General features: G+C 42.1%; 1 protein-coding gene across 1 annotated transcript in view; it reads left to right on the plus strand.

Moving 5' to 3' along the window:
- JAZF1 (JAZF zinc finger 1) overlaps positions 1–25,612 on the plus strand; it is a 222,900-nt gene that overhangs the window by 191,318 nt on the left and 5,970 nt on the right. The window contains exon 4 of the mRNA XM_018576086.1: positions 20,062–20,231. Within this exon, the coding sequence (XP_018431588.1) occupies positions 20,062–20,231 (170 nt within the window). The remainder of the gene's footprint in view (positions 1–20,061; positions 20,232–25,612) is intronic.

Here is a 25,612-nt window from a genome sequence, read left to right on the forward strand (position 1 = left end):
TTCCTTCAGAAAACATGCTCACCTGCCCAGTGAATCAAGCACTGTCCTGCTGTGATGCGCTTGGTTTCCACAGGCCGGGACCTGTGCCGACATCTTTCTTCCTTCCTGTGATCAAGAGCCGGCTGTCTCTTCCAGGTTCTTGCACCTAGTCCCTGATACTGTGTCCCCAGGTCCATCCTCCAGCCCTGTGTGTCCCTGGTCATGCAGCCTCCTGGAATATGTGACTAGGATATCTCAGGAGGCTGCAGGAGCAGTACACGTTATTCTCGCTTAGGCAATGGGGCAGATTGGAGTCTTCAAAAAAGAGTAAACCAATTGGTTTTCTTTATATTGCAGAGGGGGAAGGGTTGCCCAAAAAGTAAAGGCCTCTTTAAGGTGGCATGTTTGGATATGGCCATGCTTCCTTTTATAAGCACCATATAGATAGTTACTCATAGCTTCTGAACCAGCTTGTGTGACCCTTCTTCCATGACTGGTTCCATTTCTTTGCCAGACGACTGCTGTTGGGTAGGATTTACAATCTCTTCTTAATGTCAGTCTTAATACATTGTTATAAAGAAGGACAGTGATGTTTGTCCTTGGTGATAAGACACTAAAGATGTATACTGGTTACAGTAGTAAAAACGAATTGAAATCTGAACGTGTATCATTGTAAAACTCCCACCTCTGAATACAGAGTCTTATATTACAAACCTTGGCAGTACAAGCGCAAAGAAACATCATCTGCATGGAAACGATGGCACACACCTATCTGTGTATATAAACCACAGGCGCACAGCCTTATAACAAATTCTACAACTCTGCAAGTTGAGGACACTTCTGTTATTGCTGCAAATGTGGAATCATAACATGTCAAAGGCAGCAGAAGGCTAATGGAGTGTAAAATGAAAACATCATTATTCTGTCCCACAGATTTAAAGTTCAGTTCTCTTCATAAATGTCACTTCATCATTTGTATCAGGACTTCGCCTATCCCTGATCTAGTCAACCTCTTACACTACAGATGCCAGATACGTGATTCAGATGGCGCACACTGCGTTTTCCTGCTAATCATTCTGTAGTCATGTTGAAAAGGTCAGATACAGTGTTAATACTAAAAGGAGGAAACATATTTAAAGTGCGACTACAGCGTACAGCCCTTTCCCCCAAAAAAAATCTTTCTTCAAATAATCCACCACCTCATATACTAAATATTGATGCAGCGATAAGGGTGCTACTTACAACTTTCACTGTAGGGGCCACGTGTAGAGTGCCACCATCTTTGCTGATGACATCAGGCTTGGAGGCAGGCTATCTGTAGTTCTGAGAGGGAGCTGACTAACTACATCTAACTAGGTGCACTCCCACCCTCCCTTTACCTTGACTAGATCCACAATTGCTGAAACTAGAATTCTGCCCCTTCTGGTCACATTTAGGTAAAGGGACAATTCTCAGTTCTCTGTTCTCAGTGTGCGAAAATAGACATGTTAGCTATCTATAAACATAAGAAAATCTAGTGCTACCAGCACAACCTCTTCCCTTTTATAAAAGCCCCTTTATTCACACTGCATTTTATGAAGAGGACTGGTTGTGCTGGCATCATTGACTTTTCAGTAGTGTTGTGTGTGCTGGCCTTGCATGATGCTAGATCCAGAACAAGAATGGTTCAACGTTCACCTATTCAACTATATACACTGTAGACATATGACGGGGCTTACCAGAGTTGTGTCTGATACATGTGGTACAAAGGATTGGCGATTGTTTTTTTTCTAGTGACATCTGACTTTGGGATTGCTTTACACACATATACATTTTTATTTTTAAAGAAGATACATACAGCTGTTTCAGGCTTGTTGACCATCATCAGTGCAGTGCATGAAAACAATGGCTTCTATGGTGTAGGTATAACCTCTGTGTTAGACACTGGTTCCGTGAAGGGGTTTTTGGTTCCATTTGTTCTGTCCTCACCATAATATTCTGGGTTATACTTTCTCATTGGTCACCAAGCCCTATGTCTTAGAAGCCATTGTTTCCAGATACTGCATTGATGAAGGCTATAAGCCTGGAACAGCTGTATGCACTTTGGAATAAATGAGTCTATAATATTAGGTTGCATGTGTGCTATACACCAGCGGTACAGTTAACCGTTGGGGTTAAAAGGAATGATTTGCATGGCTTTGCCACTTGTTTGCAATATGGAATATTAGTTACTTTTTTGATATGTGATGGAATCATACATGTGAATACCCTCTGTCCTAGAAGGGCACTGGTTCAGTGGAGGGCTTTTTGGTTCCTTTAGTCCCTCCTCATTTTAACCTTCTAGGTTATAATTTCTTTATTAGCAACTGAAGGACTGGCTGATGATTGGATTGTACATGCATGCTGTGCTGTCTGTAGACAGTTTTAGTAGCTCTAAATTAATCATACCATGTTTTATCCTTACACAACGCTGTGAAAGTCAGTCCAGAAAAGATTTATGGCAACTCTTTATAGTCACCTCAGCTTTGCCTCAATACGAGGCATAGGCCAGAAGTGGCTCCGAAAGCTCCTGCACTCTCTTTATTGCAGAGAGGTAATGGAGTCTGCATATGCTGTGAAACAAGCCTGTGGATTTCAAGACCACCCTGATAGTTGTAAAGTTTCTTTGTCCGACCACTTTCTCTAACCATCTTCAGAAATATCTCTCTTAAGTAATTCTAATGCACCTAGAGCTGCCACAGCGGGTGTCAGCGGCTGGCACAAAGATGATGTTTAGCCACTCTTTTTATGCACAAAAGATAAAGAAGAAAATTATCCATCCATCTCTTTATTAAGTCTTTAAAGACATTGTGGGAACTGAATGACTCACTTTCAATGCCTGATGCATCCAAACCATAACAGCTTCTGAAAATGTCAATTCACAATTTGACCTCTGCTGAAGAAAAACCATTTACTACTGTTATAAAGCTTATACAATGTCACGTTCCTTTATGGGGGGGTTTTCTCCAAAATTGTGTTTTATATATATATATATATATATATATTGTATATGGGTTCAAGGTTGTTTGAGATATACTGTACAATAAGTGTAAATTAAAACTATCTCTGCTGCTCAAAAATACCAAATTCAGTTTTCCCATTTTCTAGTCTACTCCTCCAAAAACTAGTTATTTGTTTCCTGCAGTTAAAGCGCCTATGTCAATGGGCATTTGTTTGCGTCAGAATTGCTCCTCTCTAAATACCAGTCGATAGGAAAGCAAATGCAGCTTGATAAAGGTTAGAAGGGGGTAAAATCACCTGTCACTCAACTGTAAATGATATCAGAAGTGTAAAAACCTGATCTCAAATAGAAGATGAATGCATGGGAAACAACATTTCATTTGCCCATTGACATAAGCTCAAAGTTGTATGTCAAAGGGCCTTTATAATCTTGCATTCTACTGGGAACACAATACTGTCTCCCAGACGCTTTTGGGCCAATGTCCCCAAAACATTGACACACTCATGTACAAAGCCAGTATGATAACAAGGTTAGTAAAATATCGCTATGATTGGAATGAAGGAGGAGAATTGAACCTGACCTGACCTGACCTAAAAAAGGCTTCAGCTCCTCTCCAAGCCCAGATTAATTCACCAATATTTGCACTAAGCCCAACCCATTGTCAAGCAGCTGTCATGGCTCCAGTGAGCAGTAGAGGTTCGAGGGAAGTCAAGGCTGTATAGCTTTATAGTGACACAGAGATTAATTTGAAAACTGATTCATTACATCTGCAAAACCACTGATTGAAAAATACTTTTTGGCTTTCAAAGTGCAGTTTGAGTGCAGTGAAGCTGTCAATGAGGATTGCATACAAGTGCATACATTTTACCTGAAACATTGAATAAAATGAGCCAGTTCTTACAGGCAGTTATGTGAGACAGCGCTGAGCCAAAGCTACTCTGGTGTGAACAAGCTCTAGCCCAGGTACTTGCAGGAACTAGAAGGTGTCTCACATCAGCGCTGTTGTTACCATAGGCATCTATAAGAGCCAGTCAGTTCTGTAACAAAATACAAAATGAAGTTCCCTGAAGAAGTAGATGCTGGGGTTCCCTGTCAGGAGTTGTGCTTCCTTTTTCTGACCCCTGCATCACTGATTAGTCCTGTAATGAAGCAGAGGTTGGGAGAAACAGTGCACGTTGGGGTACACAGGCATCTGACACTGCAGGAAATGCTGAATACTGAAGAGTCTGACCAATGCTGCAACAGTTGATCGGAGGAGACACAGGATGCTGAGGAACGTAGTATTGTACCTCTTCTTTTGCAAGGAACTTCCTTTTGGATTTTGTTACGGAACTGACAGGGTCACTTTAAACGTGCATGAACATGTATTTATTTTCTTAATGCCTTATCCAAAGTTGGAATGGAACATTCGGTAATAGAGATTATTCATGATGTGCAAAAAATGTACAAATCGTATAATCCCACTTAATGGGCAATGACACCCAAAAATGCTACCTGCCCTGATTTCTAAATACATGCCGAGCTACAGTGCATGGTTGTGACTTAGCCACATAGTAATGAATAGGATTTCTGCTTGCAATGCATTTTCATATTGCAGGAAACCAAAGAAGTGTAAGTATGCCCTGAAGAAAATCTGGAGTGTCTTCAGAAGATATTCTACTGGTGTTATTGTAACATCACAATGTATTTTTATTATGACTTTCACTTCAATGCATGCTTTCTATACCATATTTTCTTTCATTTATACTACCTTTATAGGTATGTACATTCTTCCCCTAGTCCTAACCATCTTGTCTTGAATTATATTGTAACTGTAATTTCTTTCTTATATTGAAAAGTGCTGCACAAACTTTTAGGCTGGGTTCACACCATTTTCCGGACCAGATCTGGAACATAGTGCATTGCGTATGCTGCATTTTTACCGCCATTTTGCAGCAATTGGAAAATTATTATTATTTTTTTACGCTTAAAATGGTTTTACAGGTGCGTTCCATGCGTTTATGATGCCTTTTGATGCGTTCCAGTGCATTCCAGACCAGACAAAATAGGACGAACAGTATTTTTCTGGTCTGGTCTGGTCTGGAACGGACTGCGCTGGTGGGAACAGAGGCCAGAAATAGCATAGAGATACATTGGGATGCATTTTGGGTCCGGAAACAGTCTGGTCTGGTCTGGAGGTAATCTGGATGTGGTGTGAATGGGCCCTAAGTGCTATATAATAATAATAATCATCATGATCATCATCGTAGTGTGTACTTGTAATGTAATTAACATAATAGCTACATAGAGATTTTATTGTCAGACAGGTACAAGTACATGGGGGTTTTTACTAAAACATTTATCACCCATGTTCGTTTAGCAATCAATCACACGTGATCCCAGGCGATTTTAGTAGTGCACTCCCTCTAGCAAAAATCACTCATGTGCACCCAGTCTTAGTGAAATTATAGAGTTTCTTTATACACTAGAGAGGAACAGATAAGCACAATCCCTGTCACTAATGTAGGAGCTGGGGTTGCAGCAGTCAAAGCTGTGACTGGACCCCTGCTCAAGGGAAGCGGAGCTGGCTGGCTAACCATATAAAAAGTATGCAGAGTTGATGTTTCAGATGGTATTTAGTTATATGTCATCAGTAGGAGGAGGAGAAGAGTCCCTGCACTAGGCCTGTTACTCATCTGTGCAGTTCTGCCATAAAGCACATGCTTTTTGGCATGTTCTGCAGAGATATTAAGGTTGGCATAGCAAGTGGCCAGTAAGGTGATGGAAATCCCCAGCACACAGTATAGGGGTTACCCAAAAAGTTGGTGCTAGGGTTGCCACCCGTTCAGGATTCACCCAGACAGTCCGGTTTTTGAGACTTGTGTCCAGGTGTCAGGCAATTTTTTGACAGATGCAGCTGCCTGAGGTCCGCAGCAAGCGCGGGACCTCAGACATGTGCAGCTGCCTGAATCAGCATTTTCCTGTGAGCTGCTGGTGCAGACCGGCCCGCGCAACTCCTCCTCCTCCGGCTCCTTCCTGACAGCACACTGCCTGCCTCTGGACCCCTGGTGAGACCACAAATGACCTGGGGACACTGATCTGCCATTAAACAATAACAAATGGGCGGAGACGGCTGTGACATCACGGCCGGCTCTGCCCAGTTGTTGTTCATTGGCTGGGACCTGCTAGAAGACTCTGGCAATATTTATTTATTTTTCATTTTCCTATTTGTTTACATTTTGAAAATAATTTTAGAACTTTTTTTTTACATTTATTTAACTGTTTTGCTATTCTGCTCGGTACCTCGGAGGGATCGAGCAGAATAGCCGAGCCGGCATTTCGGCTATTCACTCACTGCCGTTCGGCCCCTATAAGAACGGAGCTTCGGATCAGCCGATCTTGATATTGGATCGGCTGAGTCGAAGTCCTTCTGCACCAGGGGTAGGTTACACAGCGAGAAATCCTCCCCGCTGTGTAACCTGTCATGGACGGAGCGCCTCAAAAGTGAGGAGCAAGTCAGGGACAGGGAGCCTACTCCCTGTTTCCTCCCTTCCTCCTTTACACTAGCTTGGGGGTGGAGCTTTTTCCGGTGGGGCGGGCTTCGTGCGGCAGGGGCGGGGCTGGGGAATGCCTCACCCGCACGTCACTGTTCTGCAGAGCATGTTCAGCTGATATAGGGCTGAAATTAACCGTACAAGGCTGATGTGAATAGCCGAACAGCATTAGGCTCACTTCACTTTGGCTGGGTTATTAACTCAGCTGCCTTCAGCAGCTTTGTGAATAACCCCCTAAGTCTCTATTTCTTTTATGTACTTTTGCTGATCTCTGCTAATATTTTAAAAGTCCTTGTGCTCCCAATCCTGACATGTTTCACCATATTTGGAACGTGCTATGTCAGAGTGCTCATGTGTATTGTACACATTTTTCAAAGTTCAGTTCCCACATAAAGACATTTCATGGCATCTGAAACGGATAAGGCCTGTAAATAACTGTGTCTGTTGTATTTACCTTTTAGTTCACTGAGGTATGCATTAGAGCCCAAGCTCAAGGCAAGCACAAATATGGTTCACATTTGTTGTTCCACAGAGTTTATTAAACCCATTACAGACATTTTACACTATAGTCCTAATCGGTATCACATCTGTAAATACGCACAGCTGAGTGCAGGTCTGTGTGCCAAGCTCCACAGGTGATGGTCTAGAGCCACGGTGGGAAAATCGCTGTACAACAGACTTCAAAACCCTTAATTAGTTGGACAACCATAAGTAGCAGTGACATCAAAGAGACACGACGAGGGCCTAGAGCAGGATTAGGGCCTCAGTCCTCCCTGTATTTAGTGCAGAATATATAGCACACAGGCTGATTTCCTTCCTGTGAAGGTAACCATACTTTCATTCCAGTACAATCTCCGTCAGGGGCATGTGATGAAAAAGAACGCCGTAGATTTGTAGACGAGAGTGATTAACAATTCATGAATTACAAGGTCAGCCACATGCAACAGATTTTCTTTCAGTAATTTTAAAGTCAAAATGTTTTTAAGTTATTTCAAATGTTGATTAAACCACTTACAATGGATTCCTGGAGAATCAGTTGGTTCCCTGAGCACTGGCCCTGATATCCTGTTTTAGGGTGGTTCCTTTCCCTTGCAGTGTCCTATGGAGCCACAGCTAGAAAGCTGTGTGTGTCTTCAGACAGACACAGCAAGACAAGCCACTCCTGTCCCCCCTGCTCCCCTCTCTTTTCTCCTCCTTCCTTACATCTTCCTTCTCCCTTCACCAAACTAGTAGATAGACAGCTGCTGGAGACTGCTCTGTCTCTTGTGATCTTGTACTAGACAGGAAGTTCAGGCTGTCTGGGTGAATCCTGAACGGGTGGCAACCCTAGCCCCAGCTTCTTGGATACGCCCTATACTGTGTGCTGGATATTTCCATCACCTTACTGAGGGAGTTGGAGCCAAATGTTTGGAAATATGATGACTGTTAGTGCTTGGGCAAAAATGTAAAGAAATACTTTGCTGGGCAAAAAGACTGAGGGGGGAATTTATGAACACTGGAGCAGACAAATTCTGGAGCAGCTAGGCATGGCAGCCAATCAGCTTCTCTCTTCAGTTTGTTCAGTTAAGATTCGAAAATGTAAGAGAGAAGCTGATTGGTTGCACAGCTGCTCCAGATTTTCTCTGCTCCAGTTTTCATAAATCCTCTGAGAGTTTAATACAACTTTAGTGCCCCTTTCACGCGGCGTTCCATCACGTCCCCCTGTCACTTTTTCATTTGGACCTGATTGGAAGCTCAATGTTAGTCTATGGGCAGTCGGAGGAAAGCAGACACATGTCCGTTTACATGTGATTGCCTCCAAGTCCATCTAGGTCCAAAAAAACAATCAAGGGTAATCGGATGTAAACAGACACATATGCGCTTACATCCGAAAGCCCATAGACCTAACATGGGTAAAGCTAGTGCAGTTTTCTCCTTCATCACAAGATGGAGGAAAAAAACAAACGAACATGTCAGATGTCACAAGACTGAGGGTGCATTCACACCAAATTCGGAAGGAAATTGCAAGTCAGCGGAAGTTCAATTGACTTGCAATTGTACCTTCCAATTTCCTTCCAATCCGTTGTGTTGCGATCCATTTTTCAATGGATGCTAACGGAAGGGCACTGAATAATGAATGGGGGTGAATGGGGCTAGTTTACACCAGATCTGTTGCGTTACATTGCGCTGAAAAAAGTAGTGCATGTTCTACTTTTTTTCTGTGGAATGGAGCAGCATGAACTAGCCCCATTCACACCCATTCATTTTTCGGTGCCCTTCCGTTAGCATCCATTGAAAAACGGATCACAACGCAATGTATGCGGTGTGAATGGCCCCGGAAATCTGTTCCAAATTGCTCTAATCAGTAGGGATATCTGTTTGCAGATCCCCTTCTGCTCAAAATGGACACCACCCATGTGAAAGGGGACTTAGTCTATGACAGAATGAAGTACAGGGCTATGTTCAAACAATGTTTACAGAATATAGTTATATGTGGTTGGGGTATACTAGGTTTATTTTTTTTACTCTATTTGCCATATTGCTTGCCAATGAGCTGGGGAAATCTCCCATGTATCCCAAGCTTTGGAATCATTTTTCCGGATGACTCTAAAATGGTAGAACTGCTTCTGGTCTTGCATATGGTGACAGCAGAGCAAAAACGTTCTTCCCCTAGCTGTAAAATCTCCCATCTCTTGTTACAGGAAGAGTGTCAACCTAGGATTGATTATCCAAAAGGAAGTATAAATCTGCATTGAAAGGACAATGGCAGATGGGCGGAGCTGGGAACTGAGAAGATCTTTATCAGATTCCCCAATACATATGAAGCTTGTGGACAACTCATCACATTACCATCTACCAAAAACTCAAGTCTAAAGCTGGCCATACACTAATAGATGCTGCAGGCGCACCGAACTAAATGTAGCCAGTGCTCTCGTCAGAATACTCAAACTGCTGGCCGAATATCCAAACTGCTGGCAGAATACCTGAACTACTGGCAGAATACCCGAACTGCTGGCAGATTGGCTGCAGGCATTTTTTTCCACCTGGCTCCTACAAGAGTCAACTGAATTATCGACTTTTGTTGAGCCGGGTGGTGCAGACAGGGCCATACCCAGCTCAAATTTTAGGCCCTTCCAGCACCACCCATTTGACAAAATGCCTACCAATATAGCCAATGAAGATGGCTTCATATTATTAAAAAATCTCAGGGCCAACTTATAAAAGTGTTCTCAGCCATGCTTATTTAGAAAGCAGCTTGTCATTATAGGTAACAGACAAGTAAAGAAAGACTGGCTGTGATTCTGGATATACGTTGAGAAAGGGATGTAACCTAATGTGCTCAGAGGTAGAAATAAAAGGAGATTCTTGGAAGAAAATCCCAATACTTAGCATTCCTGGCAAGGCAAAATGTAGATACTGTGCCCTGGAGATCAAGCTGCTCATGAAATACAGACTAACAAGATAAACAGTTAGGAGTAAGCTTACCAAGAAACTCCCCGGCCACATATAAAGAGACCGTCCAACTATGACTGGCTTAAGTACATGACAGAATGTTCACTGTTAGCAATGTAAGCCATGACAATACTCAGGCTGCTGCTTTCTGTTAGCAACCTGCGTCCTACATTGTACTCTCCATTTGGCTGGATCATGTCATAGGTGTGCAGCACAGACATCACATATATAGTAAAGGGCAGCCTCTTTCAACCAGCTGCACCCCGGGGTTTCCTTTCTCAGGGGTGCCTTCAACTTTTCACACAGAGCCATGCATTTCCATGGTGCAGGACAGCCAGCTATGCAACCCCTTCAAATCCATACCAGACCCCTATCTAGGATAAAGAGCCTGTATAGACTTTACGGGGAACCACACATAGTTTTTTTACTTACAATTTTAGACTGGGGCGCCTCAAGATTCTGCACACTTTTAAAGGGAGCCGTGAGTGAAAAAAGGTTGCGAAACACTGGTGTAGACACTGAGAAAGGGAGCCTCACCTGCACTGTTGGACCATTGACCTGCATTAGACATGAGGATGCAGAGAGACAGTTCACAGCTGGAGTGGCGGGGGAGAGAGGTGAGCGCTGACCACCGTAGGACCAAGAAAAACTACCCCTAGACATAACAAGCACATAACCCTTACTAGGTTACTAGGTGGTAACCTAGTAAGGGTTAAGAACTAGGTTATTAGGGGGTAAAAGCCTAGTTCTTTCTTTACCCAGAGTTCTTTTTTAATCCCTGCCAAAATCAAGCAAGCCATTAAACCTCATCTGTGTAAAGCCATGCTCACCAATTTATGGTCCCAAACCAGGACTACAGTGTTCAGTGACAGCTGGTGGAAATAGAGCATGCAAGTGACTGACAGCAGTAGTACATACTGTCCTGCTCCTCCCGGTAGAGATGGCTCTCATTAAAGCTCACGTTCAGCCTTTTTCATTCATATGCTTTTTCTTCTCCCAAAGTGTGGATGAGCCACTTGGTTTTCTAAACAGTTGGACGGCCTCTTTATATGCAGCCAGGGAGTTTGTTAGTAAGCTTATTCAGAATTGTGTTTCTATCTATAATTACATTCTCCAGTAACACATGCCAAAACCACATTAATTAGGGGAGTACTCCAAAGGCGCATACTGTATAAGCCCGGACCAGATGTTCATTTTTCTCTGCCCCAACTGGTTTTAATTCTTGGTGAGTGTTTGATGGAGGGGGCGGCTTGGAGATCGTTTAAACATTTGCCAGAGTGCCATTAACATCCCGTGACTGGAGGTGGAAAATGTCCTGCTTTGTTTTCTGAAAACTATACGATATTTTTTCCTGCTTCTACCACAGAGTAGACAAGGGATACATTACACTGGCATGTGGCTGCGTAAAAACAATGTTCATTTTTCGCTCAGTTTTTTAGTATCATTATTTACGGTACAGTGAGACTGAAGCACTGTTATTTCAATCCATTACTCAGTCTGGAATGTAAAAGGATTTGTCCTGTAATTGGTTTACTTTTACATTACACATATACAAAGGTACAGTGCTGGAACTGTACATTGTTGTGCTTTACTGCTCTTTTTTAGCCATGCAAGTATATGAGTCGACCGACTCATTGAAAACAATGCACTCCCTGTGTGGCTGCTATGTCCTCTTTAGAGAGACCTAGGGGGTTATTCACTAAGCTGCTGAAGGGTTTAGCCTTCGGCTCGTTATCGCTGCAGAAACGAAGGGCTGCTGTATGCCCTATTCACAATAGCCCGTACAGCAGCCGAAGTAAACAGCCACGGCGAGCACACAGCCACAGCGGGGAAAACAGTCTGCCGAACCGGTCTGAATCACCTGCAAGTTGTAAAAAAATCAAATTAAAAAAGAAACAGTGTGGGGTCCCCCTCCAAAATCATACCAGACATTTTAGGTCTGCTTTGAATGTTAGATGGGAGCCCGATGTAAGAAATTTAATAAAATGCGTGGGGTTCCCCTAATTCATAACACACCCTTTAGGTCTCGTAGGAATTTTAAGAAGGACCCCAAAGCTCCAAAAAGGTACAAAAAAAGTGGGGTCCTAAAATCCCATAACAGACCGTTAATCTGAGCAGTGGCCTGGCAGGGCAGGACAGGAAAGGGGGGCGCTCCCAGGCCACATGCCCTTGGCCATTGGGAGGGTGCTTTTCAAGGAGGGACCCCCTGGAAAAAAGCACCTTGTCCCCATGCCGATGAGGACAGAGGCCTCTTCCCCACAAGAGCAGTAGATCACTGTTGCAGCGATCTGTTGCTGCAGGGGGAAGCAGGAAAGTGCTCTGCCCTAGTTAAAGATGCACCATGCAACACACCTACTGTGCATTACAGTGCAGCTGGTGCAATGCCTTGCCATCCATTTGAATGGCACCCCAAATGCATCTACTAGCCGCAGTGCACTCAACCATGCCACAACCTGTGGTACCGCAATACCGTGTTTCATGGTGCAGTTAAAAAAAGTAGTGCATTCCTTTGAATGACACACCTCCCAGCCGCAGTACGCTCAACCGCGGAAAGAACTTATTTTTTCAACCGTACCGCAACACATCCGAGTGCACAATTAATGCACAGCAATGGTACGAACGGGCCCTAGCACAATGCAGAAGCATTGCATTGCAGTATTCTACTATGGAGCACTATGAAGCAGAATCACACTTATTCTACTCCTGAGCTCAGTGCTGGATGGTTGCCGTCACTGACAGCCAGTAGTTCCAGCACTGATAGCCACTGGAGCTCTTGGGAGCTGTTAATACAAGGTACCAGGCCAAATAAATGCTAACCAAGTGCCATTTCAGAACAGCACCTAAGACTCTAGAATGGTAACAAAATCACTTTATATTTCCAAACAATATACTTCAATGTGGCTTCTAAATATCTTTTTAAGACACTCATTTTGGACCAAAACTTTTTTGTTTTGTTTTTTATGTTCGCTATAAAGATTTATAGGACCATATTTTTTTTGCAGACAAAAGTTGCTAACTTTAAAACACAAAGACAAAGAAACTGTAGCAATGTGGCCTGGCCTTGTCCAAAGTTTTCTGACTCACTCTAGAAAAATTATGGCATTCGGGTGCTTTGTGCAAACCAATTATTTACTGCAAAATACACCAGAGCGGTTAATTAATCTGTTTTTTGTTTGTTTATCCCGATTATCTCTTTGTTTTATTTTTGTCTCTTTATTTCTGGATATTACATGTTCCCATTTATGCACACACAAGCTTTTAAATACAATTTAATCTAAAAAAAAAATTGAATTCAGATACTTTGAGCAAAAGTACAATGTAAAAATTTTGCTGATGTTCTTATATATAAACCTCAGTAACTCTCTGGTTTTTCTTCCTTCCTTCTGGAGGGTGACTACTTTGGTTCCCCATAGTCCCTGTGTGTGTTCTAAAGCAGCCACTGCTCCAAGCTGGCTCCCAGGATGGGCTACAATCACAATGGGAGTGAGCTTGGAGTGGTGACTACTTTACAATACACACAGGGACCATGGGGAACATAAGTAGCCACCTTCCAGAAAGAAGGACAGTGTCCGCACCAATTCAGAGATGATTCGAGGATCTACAGTTGAGTGATGCACAAATAAGACAAACCTATTTTTTGGGGGATAGAGTAAGGGATGGTTATAACCCCTGTCAGTTTTTTGACCATCTGTGTCCCATTGGGGAGATTTCCCTTCACTTCCTGTCAAAAACAGAAAGGGTCCGAGATGGAGTTAGGTATGCTTTATCAGTACAGTACATATACCTTTACCTTCTTCTTACTTCATACTGTTGGTCCTACCCGGACTTTCTTAGTTCTTGAATACTTTTTATTCGTTTTGTATAAATGAAAATACCCAAATAAAAACTTATTGAATAAAAAAACAGAAAGGGAGAGGATATCTCTCCAAAGTGAAGGAAATTGCTGGTTATCACCAGGATCACCATTGGAAAATGTCCCCTCTATTCCTGTTCTGGGGACAACCCAAAATTTGAGATTTCCTCTTCACTCTCGGTTATAACGATCACCAGGATGAATAGAGAGGGGGAATCTGCCTAAAAGACAATTTTAAAAAACCTGATAGTGGTTCCTCTCCACTCTATCCGAATATAGAAAGTTTTGGAAACTATGTACTGTAGGTGCAGTCATTATGGATAAGTCTCTGATGTCTGGTAGGAATCCATGCAATGTAGATCTATGTTTCTGGTACAAAGTATTTTTTTAATGCTGCGCAACCGAAATAGCCAAACGCATATTTGTAAAGTGCCCATATAAACGGTAAAAAAAGAGCAAAAGATACAAAGAGGAAGTGACAAAGATAAGATCAGACACCATACGATTCCTGCTTTTGCCTTTGTAAGCCACGCCTGCCTCATCTCCGTGTCTCTCTGAAACTAGTTTCACTTTGATACTTAGAGCCTGATTTTGGAGCTGAGACTCACAAAGTGTTATTCCTCTAAAGATGGGGATAGTAGTTGGCTGGACTTTAGTTACAAAGCGATGCTAGGCATGCAAACAGGCACACAGTGGGAGCTTTTCTGGCTAACAAAGGTGATAGCAAGCATGTAGTGGTATCTGCTTTTCGGAAGGATTTTTACTTTAAAGGTTTACTTTAATCTCTACTTCCTGACTGTTGTATACTTGTATACTCTGCCACTGTATTGTAAACCTCAACAACTGTGCCGTCTTCAAAGGCTCACTGAAGGGGATCTCTGTGTTTTACAGGCACTGTAGCAGACAAGGCAGCACTTCAGCTGAATTCCAAAGACTTAAGCTGCGTATATCTTCCCTTGTGTATAGAAGTCACATAATTGCATTTTGTTTTCTTAATATAAACTATACATACATTGCGTGTGCATGCTTGCAGTACTGTGTAGATCACGGGATCCTTTGTGTTTATGTTGAAGTAGTATTAAAATGCTATTTATAAATAATGAATCATACCAATACATTGTAATGGGCCAATTGGAAATATACATACCCATTTCCTTCATTTTTCTCCCCAAGCACTTTTATAGCCAGGGGTGTCCCTAGACATGGTGGGGGGGGGACACGGTGGGACAAAAGTGCTGGTGCTGCATGCTATCAGTGTGGAGTGGGGGCTTGCCATCATCACGTGTGTGTCCCGCTCAGCTTCTGGTAACCAGTGAGGTCATTGGTTGCCAAGAGTTGAGCGGGACGCCGGCCAGAGCATTCGTGGTTGCTAAGAGCTAGGCAGGGAGATGTGTATGGCCCTTACCCAGGTCTTAGCAACCTGGGACGCTCTGGCCAGAAAGGAAGGTGGCAGACACACTTTAAACACTGCCTGCCGCCCCCCCTTGTGACTCGTAGAGATGCTGCCATGCATACAGTCATCATGCATGGCAGTTTCTGAACAACTGACTCCAGCTCTCTCCTTTCTTCTCCCCTGAGCAGTCTCCAGCAGCCATTCACCTACTAGCTTGGAGAAGGGAGCAGGAAGCAGAGGAGTGTCTTGCCTTGCTGTGTCTTTGTGTTTGTGGAGGCACACACAGCTTTCTAGCACACACATAGGATTCTGCAAGGGAAAGCAGACACCCTAAAACAGGATATCGGGGCCAGTGCTCAGGAAACCAGCTGATTCTGCAGAAAACAAAAACTTATAAACATCAAGGAGCAACGACCGCTGTAAGTGATTTGATCAGCGTTTGAAATAGCTTAAAACCCTTTTGACTTTAATATCACTTTAATTAATAACAGACAGAAGTATAAATGTGTTTATTACACATATTAGAGCCCATTATCACTAGCCCACCTGCTAAGACGCTGTGTTTTAGTGGACAGGCTAGTGCCTCCTGACATCTCCAGTGTGTAGGTGGTGGGAAACCTTGTTTTCCATGTGCCATAGATAGCAGTGACTGGTGTTCAGTTGCTGAAAAATGCCAGTCACTGCATATAGTGTGAATGGGCCCTTATAGCTTCCATTATCCTTACTGAGGGGCCACTAAGTTGAAGGTTTGATGATGTAACCGTCTCCGCAGCTCCTCAAGGAAACATTTATAAATGTGCCGACTTGCCATGGTGAAAACCTAGAGTACTGTAGCAGGTGTCTTGTATGGTGCCAGCTACCGAGCCACCATAAAGAATTTGGTGATCATATTCCCAGTAAGGGGGGAATTATTACAGGATTATAACACCTCCCTTCTACATTTTCTGTGGGCACACTTTGCAAATAATGACTTAACTCTGACTTGCCTGATCTGGATAGGTGATTCAATGAATTAGAGATTATTTGACAACTAGTATTTCCAGAAGGAGGTCAGCAATGGCAGCTAACCTAATTCACTCACAACAGCTTTCCTTTAACTAAGAAGCAGGTTAGGGGACAACAATTCATATTGGAAGCTCTATGCACCAATTACTGCTTGTATGTTTTCATGAGGTTTGGCTTTCGCATGATGTTTTCCTATGTGCTTTTGCTTTGTTGTGTCACTCCAGCATATTGTAACCTGCCCATACACAGTCTTCAAGCTTCTCGGCCTTCCCTTTGATTAAAGAACAGTAGTAAAACTATGGCCCCCCCTCGGTTGCAGCTCCCCTTCCGACAGTTTGATTAATAAGCTTAAAACACAAATTGAAATGAAAAGAGAAATGAACTCCAGGTGCCTGGGCACCTTGTGCACAAAGAGCCGGGCCTGACCGGCCATACAATGCCATTCATTCCCACACCTGAGGGATTGAAGGGAGCCAGCGTAATTGCTGTAACTCTTATTAATGTTCTGACATAATTCCTATTAATTCCACAGGGCTAGTAAATGCATTAAGACTTGTCAACATATTATTTGACACGGTTTATGATCTGTAGAATTATTCTCCTCTGGATTGGGCAGCGCTGAAGAAAGGGCCTGCTCTTTACCTCAGAGAAAGGTCTTTTCAGGCTGGCCAGAAGCACTTTTTCAAGGTGGTGATGCCTGAGCTTTTAATCAATAGCTAGCAGTGTCTTTGGTGTTAACAGAGAAGACAAAGTTAAAAAAAAAAAGGAAAGTGGAGTCAAGTTGTTAATATTGCAAAGTAATTTTAATTGGGCTTTCAGATTTGACTTGCATGGCTTCCTGCAACTCAGGCAGTATGATCAGTATCCATGCTGAATGACTGTAAAGAAAAAATGAAGCTCAGGTTAAGCCATGTTCATGTTTTATGCAGTAAATCCCAATACTGACTGTCACTTAAAGCTTAGGTCAAGGCAAAAAAAAAACAAACAAGAACATATTACATACATCTTTGCAATCCATGCACATTTCGTTATGTTTTATACAGTACAGAAGAATAGCTGTTGATGGGCCAGAAATTTAGTGTGCTCCCACCTTCCTCTTTGACATGACAACACAGTGGGGGGAATTTATCGAACTGGCACAGATGGAATCTGGAGCAGTTGCCCATGTCAGCTTCTCTCTTCAGTTTGTTCAGTTAAGCTTTCAAGATTAAAGATAGAAGGTGATTGGTTGCCATGGGCAACTGCTACAACTCCTCAGAGCATTTTCAGCTCTGATTTCTAAAAAAGGTGGTGTCAGCCCTGCCTATGTCTTTTCTGATGGAATACACAGAATACAGCCCTCTCTTCATCTCCATCTTCCTGTGGTCTCTGCCCTGGTGTACAGGCAGAGACCACAGGAAATTATGAACTCACACGATTCCTGGCCAAGTTATTAGGCAACTTTTACACTTATAAAACAGATTTAACAAAACGCTTCCAATGGCAAAAAGCAGCAAACTGGAGAATGTTGTTGTTAGGGTTTACACACACTTTAGAGATATTAAAACTGTTAGAGGTGCCTGCACATCCCTGCGACAGCTTTAATTGTTCCCGAATAACAGCAATTTCACACCATATGTGTTGGGGCTGAGCTGGTCGTTTTTCCCAGTGGTGTGCACTGAAAAAAAGTACTCCATGCAGTGCTTTTTTTCAGTGCAGTGTGATGTGACCCAGTACAACCGCCTTGCAACGCACTCTGCCCATAGAATGTAATGACATGTTACTTGTGACATTTCAATTAACTTCTAAAAAAAAGTACACAGTGTGATGCGCTGTGTACTTCAGCCGTCGTAGTACGAATTCCAAGCAGTGCTGCCAGCTGCTGTGCAATGTAGCTTGTAATGGGCCAAACTCTGACATCTCCGAGTGGTGCCAGAGCTTGTTTGGTCCTTCTTGCTCCCCCCTTCCCCACATTCTAATAGGGTTATCACCACAATGGGCTGTTTCTCAGACCAAAATGAATGTGAGGAAGGGGTAGGCAAGCTTCATCACTACAAGGAATCCAACAACTACACGGCATTAGGGCATACAGAGTGTTATTAAAGCTGCTGCAAGTATGGCAGTGCCTGTATACTTAACATTTGTTGGAAAATATATTCTTTGAAGCTTGTATTAGATAGATAGATAGATAGATAGATAGATAGATAGATAGATAGATAGATAGATAGATAGATAATTTTCTATCTGATTAATTGATTCATCGAAAAAATAATCGCCCAACTAATTGATTATGAAAATATTAATTATTTGCAACCCTAATAATGTTTTAAAATTTTTAAAAAAATATTCTTTGATATTTTCTGGTACCTTTTGATCTATAAAAAAAGAAGGTGTTAAAGTACTGCCCATAGCAAGCAACCAGATCTAGAGCAGAATATTCTGGCTAAATCCTGAAGATTTCCTATGATTATTAATGTTTGTCTTTTGCACTTGGATTGTGATATTTTCAGTTTTGTATTAATATTGTACTATGAACTCATTCTTACAATCTTACAGTTGTCATATAAGTTGTTGTATATACCGTGTTTCCCCGAAAATAAGACACTGTCTTATATTTTATTTGGCTCAAAAAAACGCACTAGGTCTTATTTTTTTTTAATGTACAACAATCCACACTTATTACCGGGAGAAGATTTACAAGACAGGAGTGATTGTCAAAGTTAAGAATATGGTGATCAGGGCAATCAGGGGTGTCGTACCTTTCCAAGAGTAATTTGGTAACAAATCGCTGTCCAGAATGAGTGAAGCGCGCTTTCACTATTGATTACTATTGATTGACTATCATCACAGGTGGAGTGCATTTGGTATCACTCCGCTTGTGACTGGAGACGGCGCTATAGAGGAAGCATCGGCTTATGCGGCTCTGCTCCCTCCGGTGCCGCCTCGCTTCCTCTAGCGCTGGCTTTGTTGGCAGCGCTTATTCTCTCCCACGGCTCTTCAAATTCCCCCTTATGCCACCACCGGCCCAGGGATCGGTCACAACCAGGTTTTATTTTCGGGGTAGGTCTTATATTTTAGCAATTCCCAAAAATAGTACTAGGTCTTATTTTCGGGGTAGGTCTTATTTTCGGGGAAACAGGGGTAAGTATTACTATTTGGACATTTAGAATTTAGAAAATAAAATAGTTGTTAAGCGCTTACTGGTAACTTAAGCAGCTCTGTCACAGTACATCCTGCTTTGAAAATAGAACATCCTGCAGATATTCGGCTATTGGTCTGTGTAGGGTTTTTAGATTGTAAGCCCTCCTTACCATCTTGTCTTGAATTGTATTGTGATTGTAATGTCTTCCTTATATTGTAAAGCGCTGCGCCAACTGTTGTCGCTATATAAATCCTCTATAATAATAAGAAGAAGAATAACTCCTAACTAGTTATGCATGGTTGTGAGCACAATATTGCATGCACATATTTTTCAGCATGTTGTAAAATACTAGCAAACTTTCTCTTTTTACTATAGACAAGAGAAACAAAATGCTCAAAAACATGCACATTGTCTCAGTGTGTTGGAGGAATCCTGTAAAATGTCCCAGTGGTATACAGTCCCAATGAACACCAACAGATGTCTTACCACTAGTCTCAATTACTGATCTGCTTGTATACAGCGACATGAGGACTCAGAATTGCTAACTACATGAATTTCTATCAGTTAGCCCCCTTCCATTGTAACCACTGGCACATGCAGAGTCAAAGGATTCCCTAACCCTTTTACACGCATAATTAGAATGTATCAGAGTCTTATTATATATTGTCACACCACACCTTCATGTTCAGATAATGCTGGCGGTATGTGTTCTCTTATATGACACAGTGGTAATTTATCCTGATATCCTGTCTTCACCCTTTGCAGGTAGTGAGTATGACGAGGAAGAAGTGGACTATGAAGACTCAGATAGCGATGAATCCTGGACCACAGAGAGTGCCATTAGCTCTGAAGCAATCCTGAGCTCCATGTGTATGAATGGAGGGGATGAGAAGCCATTTGCCTGTCCAGTCCCTGGATGTAAAAAGAGATATAAGGTAAGATGGGACATGAAGCTTTGTTGTAAGAGGTTGTAAAATCAACACACAACTGAACTATAGAGGGAAGGTAACTTCTAACAGCTTTTCTTGGTTTGGGCTATGCAATACCTCTTATGTGATGCACAATATTTGATATAAACTCCCACATATACTCTAATAAAATATGGCGAAAGCATATGCAAAAGGATCTGTCACAGGGCCATGGTGGTCATCAAATCTGACCAATGTGACTGTTCAGTGTGGGTGACGAGTAATGTGGTGTAGAGGACAATAAAAAAAACTTGTGCAGGAACCACATGCATGGACAGATGACCATGTCTTCCATCTTGTCTTTATGATATATGTATGATAAATACAGGGCCTACTTATCAGGATTGCCCATGACTGCGTGCTCAGTCTATGTATGCACACGTTCAACTATTATATCAATTAAATTGAATCTAAAGCAAAAAAAAAAATTTTACATTTTGTATAGAGTGGAAAATATCTAGAACTCCTATCTGGTTTTAATTGCTATCTGTGTCCTCAATGGATAGACTTACCCTCTCAATATATTCTAGTGACCAGTGTCACCGGGGCTGAAAGTGAGAGAAAATCCCAAATTTTAATTTGTCACTACAAAAGTATCATCTTCCAGTAGGAAGACTTGCTTCAATGACAACTGTCTAAGAGGGAAGAGACTTTATTTTGGAGTGACTTACTCTGATTCCTAGTGTCTATGGGACAGGAAATGATGGCAAAACAACCCGACAGGTGTCTTTAGATATATCTTATGTTCTCATATAGATAAAAATTCATCCCCCAAAATGTACTTTGGGCTTATCGTTCAGCCAGCATCAGTTCACCGGAAATGAATGACATCATTGTAATTTTGACTGCTCACCGTTGTAGTAGAACCAGCTCTGGAATTCTGGAAGTTCTGATATATTGAAGCCACGAATATGGCAATAGCTAGTTACCGCTTTTGTGTACATAGCATTCCAGTACCCCTGTATACAAGGTAGAGATTTTTGGAGCTCTTAAAAATAAGTATGAAAAGTAGCTGGGGCATCTGATTTAAAATATTTTTTGGCAAATACATACATGATTTAAACCTTAAAGTGACACAAAACCCAGAAGTGAAATCCTAAAAATGCATTTAAGTACCTTAACTATTAACAAATATGTAGCTTATTTGTATATCACTCAGATGTAGATCCTCAAATCATCTCTGAGTTCATGCTGACACTGTCCTTTCTTCGGGAGGGTGGCTACTTTTGTTCCCCCTGGTCCCTGTCTGTGTTGTAAAGTAGTCACTGCTCCAAGCTCACTCCTGTGATGGACTACAATCGCAATACAAGTTAGTAAACTACACATGAGATTGTAGTTCATCACAGGAGTGAGCTTGGTGTGGTGGCTACTTTACAACACACACAGGGACCGTGGAGAACAAAAGTAGCCACCCCCAGAAGGAAGGATTCAGTACAAATTCAGAGATGATTTGAGGATCTACAGTCGAGTGATACACAAATAAGATACATTTTTGTTAATAGTTAAGGTATTTAAATGCATTTTTAGGATTTAACTCCTGAGTTTAGTGTCACTTTAAAGTTTAATAAAGTCTGGAGTACTGTTAGTATGTTAGTTAAGTGGTAACCTGTAGCTCATCTCACCTTTAAGAGACACTATACATATAATGTAGTAAAGCACAGTGGCTTAGTGGTTAGCACTTCTGCCTTGCAGCACCAGGGTCCTTGTTTGGAATCCAAACCAAGATTCTACCTTCATGAAGTTTGCATGTTCTCTTTGTGCTTGCATGGGTTTCCTCCGGGTACTTGCTCACATTTAATACACATGCTGGTAGGTGAATTGGCTCCTGTCTAATCTGGCCCTAATATGTGTATGTATGCATGTGAGATGGGGACCTTAGATTCGGGAAATGATGTAACAGTACAGTATTTAAAGTGCTATGTAAATTGCTGGCTTTACCTGCAATAGTACAAAATAATAAGTATATGAAGCCTACACGCCAACCCCACTTCAGCTGGTAGTAGGGCGAGCAAAGGGCGCCCAGAACCCTGCAGCACAGACCTACTCTGGCCAGGTGCCAATATCTGCATCACATCCCAACCTGGGACTGTGATGACCTCCCTTCTGGTCATGCTGATAATCATTTTTACTAATTTAGCCAAGCTTTAAGACTTCGCAGCTGGTCACAACAAATTAAAGGAGTCTTCTCTTTTATTAGAAATACAATTATTTTAAACAGGTCGTTCCACCTTACTTTCCAAAGCTAGTACCTTCTCCATCCATTTCATTGCATGGCTTAGAATCTCCCACACGACACATGTTACAGTCTTGCTGGAGGCTTTTTGAAATTTTGTTCTGCTCCCTTCCATGCACACCTTCATCTTTTACTTGACAATATAATTGCTGGCGTTTTCAGCTGCTTTCCTAATTGCCTTTGTCCCCCGTTCATGCCTAGAGGTACATGCACATTTAATATTGCGTATTGAAAGGGAGAGACTGTAAATAAAAGCGTATTAAAGCAGCAATTAAATGCGGTGTCCCTGTCGCTGCGCCTGCAGAGGGGGTGCCTGGGGCTGTCGCTGCTTTGACTGGCCCTCTTTCTTCTGTAGCCTCTTGACTCTCTCAGTAACACTTGTGTCTCACATGATGTTTATTCCTGTCCGTTTAAACCTCTAATAGTGTGAACATATTTATGGCGCAGCCAGATACAATAAATTAGTGTTAGCCTGGTATTCTGTGGTACACCCAGCTACTCTACTGTATGCGGCTCTTGTTTTTAATTATGGCACCATTAGTGCACCCAGAGTTCCTGGCTGATGGCAGCTGTCAAGATGTTTTTTTTTTGCCTCTTTGTCTGGGACTGGTGGTCAGCTCTTTGAGACTTTCAAAAATGCCACCAATGGTTATTAGACAGACGCATCCTTTCCTTTTCAAGGATACAGTTTGTTTATGAGGAAAGTGCTGGCAGTGGGAGGGTGTATAGTAAACCAGACAATGTCTTCAGCCAGGAAGCAAACAAGCCATTGTGACTGTAAGAAGGGTGCATTTTCCCAGGGGGCATCTGCCTACTGCAGCAAGTGTTCCTTCAGAAGAGAAAAGCTGGAGGTAGAGGTCTGTAATTTGCTACATCCTGTCTGTTCTCTGTTTGACTGCCAGCCCTCCTTTTATTGCCCAAATAAGCAAACTGTTCCTGCCTGCTTTTCCTATCACACCACCTTCATCTCCAGTGCACAAGGACTGTCTCAAGGATATCTTGCACACCATTAAGTTACAAGGGGAAGGAATTAATGAGGCACGAGAAAGCTGACAAACATGGAGAGGGCAGGAAATAAAAAGTAATGATACAGGGAGTTGAATAAACATAAGGTGTGCTTTTTTCTTCCTCTCCAAGGCTTTTGTGTCAGGTATCTTGTCAAACACAAGATCAAATATTCCATTTTATTAAAGAGCCCAACATATATTATAGGACTGTCCCTTCCACAGTATCTCGCTTTCCCAGCCAATGTCTGCAGCATCCAAGTTCTTGAAAGGTTTGATTAAGTGTGACCAGTTTGGATAAGCGCTTGCATGGTATCAGAAATATAATCTGCGCTAATATTAGTATAAAGACACAGCAAGCAAGTATATGTGAAACAACATGGCCTGTGGTCTACCAGGGAATTAAACCTAAGGAGAAAACAATATTATCCTGTCATAAATAATATCTCACCTATGGCCATGTTTAGGTTCAATGGCATTAAGTGTTCAGGCTGGGTTCCTATTGTTGCGCTGCCGCAAGCACGTTAACATGTTATGCCGTGCGTTACCATGCACTGTGCTAAGGCAGACCGAAAGAGTGACCTAGCTCACCACAAAAGTGCATGCAGCATTTTCGGAAGTCGCACGACAATGCGTGTTAGTGTGTTGGTACATAATGTAGTGCACTGCAACGCAGTTTTAGGGTTAAAGTGATATTAAAGCCACATTGTTTTTTTCATTTCTTCTTTAAGGAGACCTTTGCTGGAGGCTGTTGTTTAAAAAAAAAAAAAAAAAAGTTTTTCATTCCTCGTTTTCTAGTGGGTCCCCACCATGCTCTTCCCCCCGCCCCCTGCACGGGTGCCACCATCGTTCTAATGGAGGCACCAGTGCGCACTCGTCCCCGCGGTGGCTGTGTGCGTCTATAGACACACACAGCCCTGTGGTAGGCCACGCCCTTTACTTCTTTGATTGATGGCAGGAGGAGCCTACAGCTCCTCTGCCATCAGTATCCTCTACCCGCAACCCGGAAATTTGGGGTACGGAGGGTCGCTTCAGGACCGGCGGCGGGGATGAGCGCAGCTGACAGCTAAGTCTGGGGGGGACTGGGGTAAAAAAAAAGGTGCTGGGCTGTTTTTACCCTAATGCAGTGAATGCATTAAGGTAAAAAACGTCCAGACCCTAATACTACTTTAAGGTTATGCATTGGAGATTTTAATTAAATTAAGGAAAGGGACAAAATATATTGTTGGGTTAGGGGCTAAATTTTAACCCCAAGCCCAATGAATAAATGATTTCACAGAAAAATCACACAGCTTTTAACAAAGACTCACACATTTTTCTAATTGTATTCAATCGGAAACGTTTGAAACCTGTGTAAAGTTTGCACGAAAGAATTATAAATAGATGTATGTTAGGTTCCTTCCTGTGTGTTTTCCTTCCACTTTTTTTTTTTTTACAGATGCCGTACTGAGATATCTTCAGAGCCACAATTCACAGTCAGCCATGTTTTTAGCTTTTAGGAATGTTGCCTGAATTCATCATTTGTCATCCTTATTGCAGTTTACCCAGGCAGTAAAACCCCTTTACAAGATTGGCAGTGTTCTTCCCCTCATTCCTCCATACCTTGGCAAACTCCACCAAGACACACAACAAAATGTTGACATTAGCAGAGTGGAAAAAGAAGTAGCAAGTCCCCATTAATTATAGCAACAGAATTTATTTCTCTCTTACTCACTCGGATCCGGCTCCAGCTTTACTTTGCTTACCCCCTGCCTGTTGCTTGTGTGCTGTACAGGTTTTATGAGGGCTGAACTAAATCTTGTCCTCAGTCATAATTCATGTTCTCCCCTTTTCCTGCAGGTGTGGCTTCTGCTACTAATACAACCACAAAGAATTACTCTTACATTTCACTTTGTAGACTTAGCAAAAAAAACGATTTACTTATCAATTCCAAAGCTGTTGTTAGTGTATGATCTATCAACACATTTTTCTGGCACGATGCCGGGAGATTGCACTATAACAAGTGTTAAAGTGAACCTATACTTACATCTTCAGCTTGGCAGTCTAATAATATCATTAAAACACTTATTTGCAAGCAATATAATAATATATATATTCTTATATATAATTAT

This window comes from Nanorana parkeri, unplaced genomic scaffold, assembly GCF_000935625.1.
Source record: "Nanorana parkeri isolate BGI_ZX_2015 unplaced genomic scaffold, ASM93562v1 scaffold4, whole genome shotgun sequence".
Taxonomy (NCBI): Eukaryota; Metazoa; Chordata; class Amphibia; order Anura; family Dicroglossidae; genus Nanorana; species Nanorana parkeri.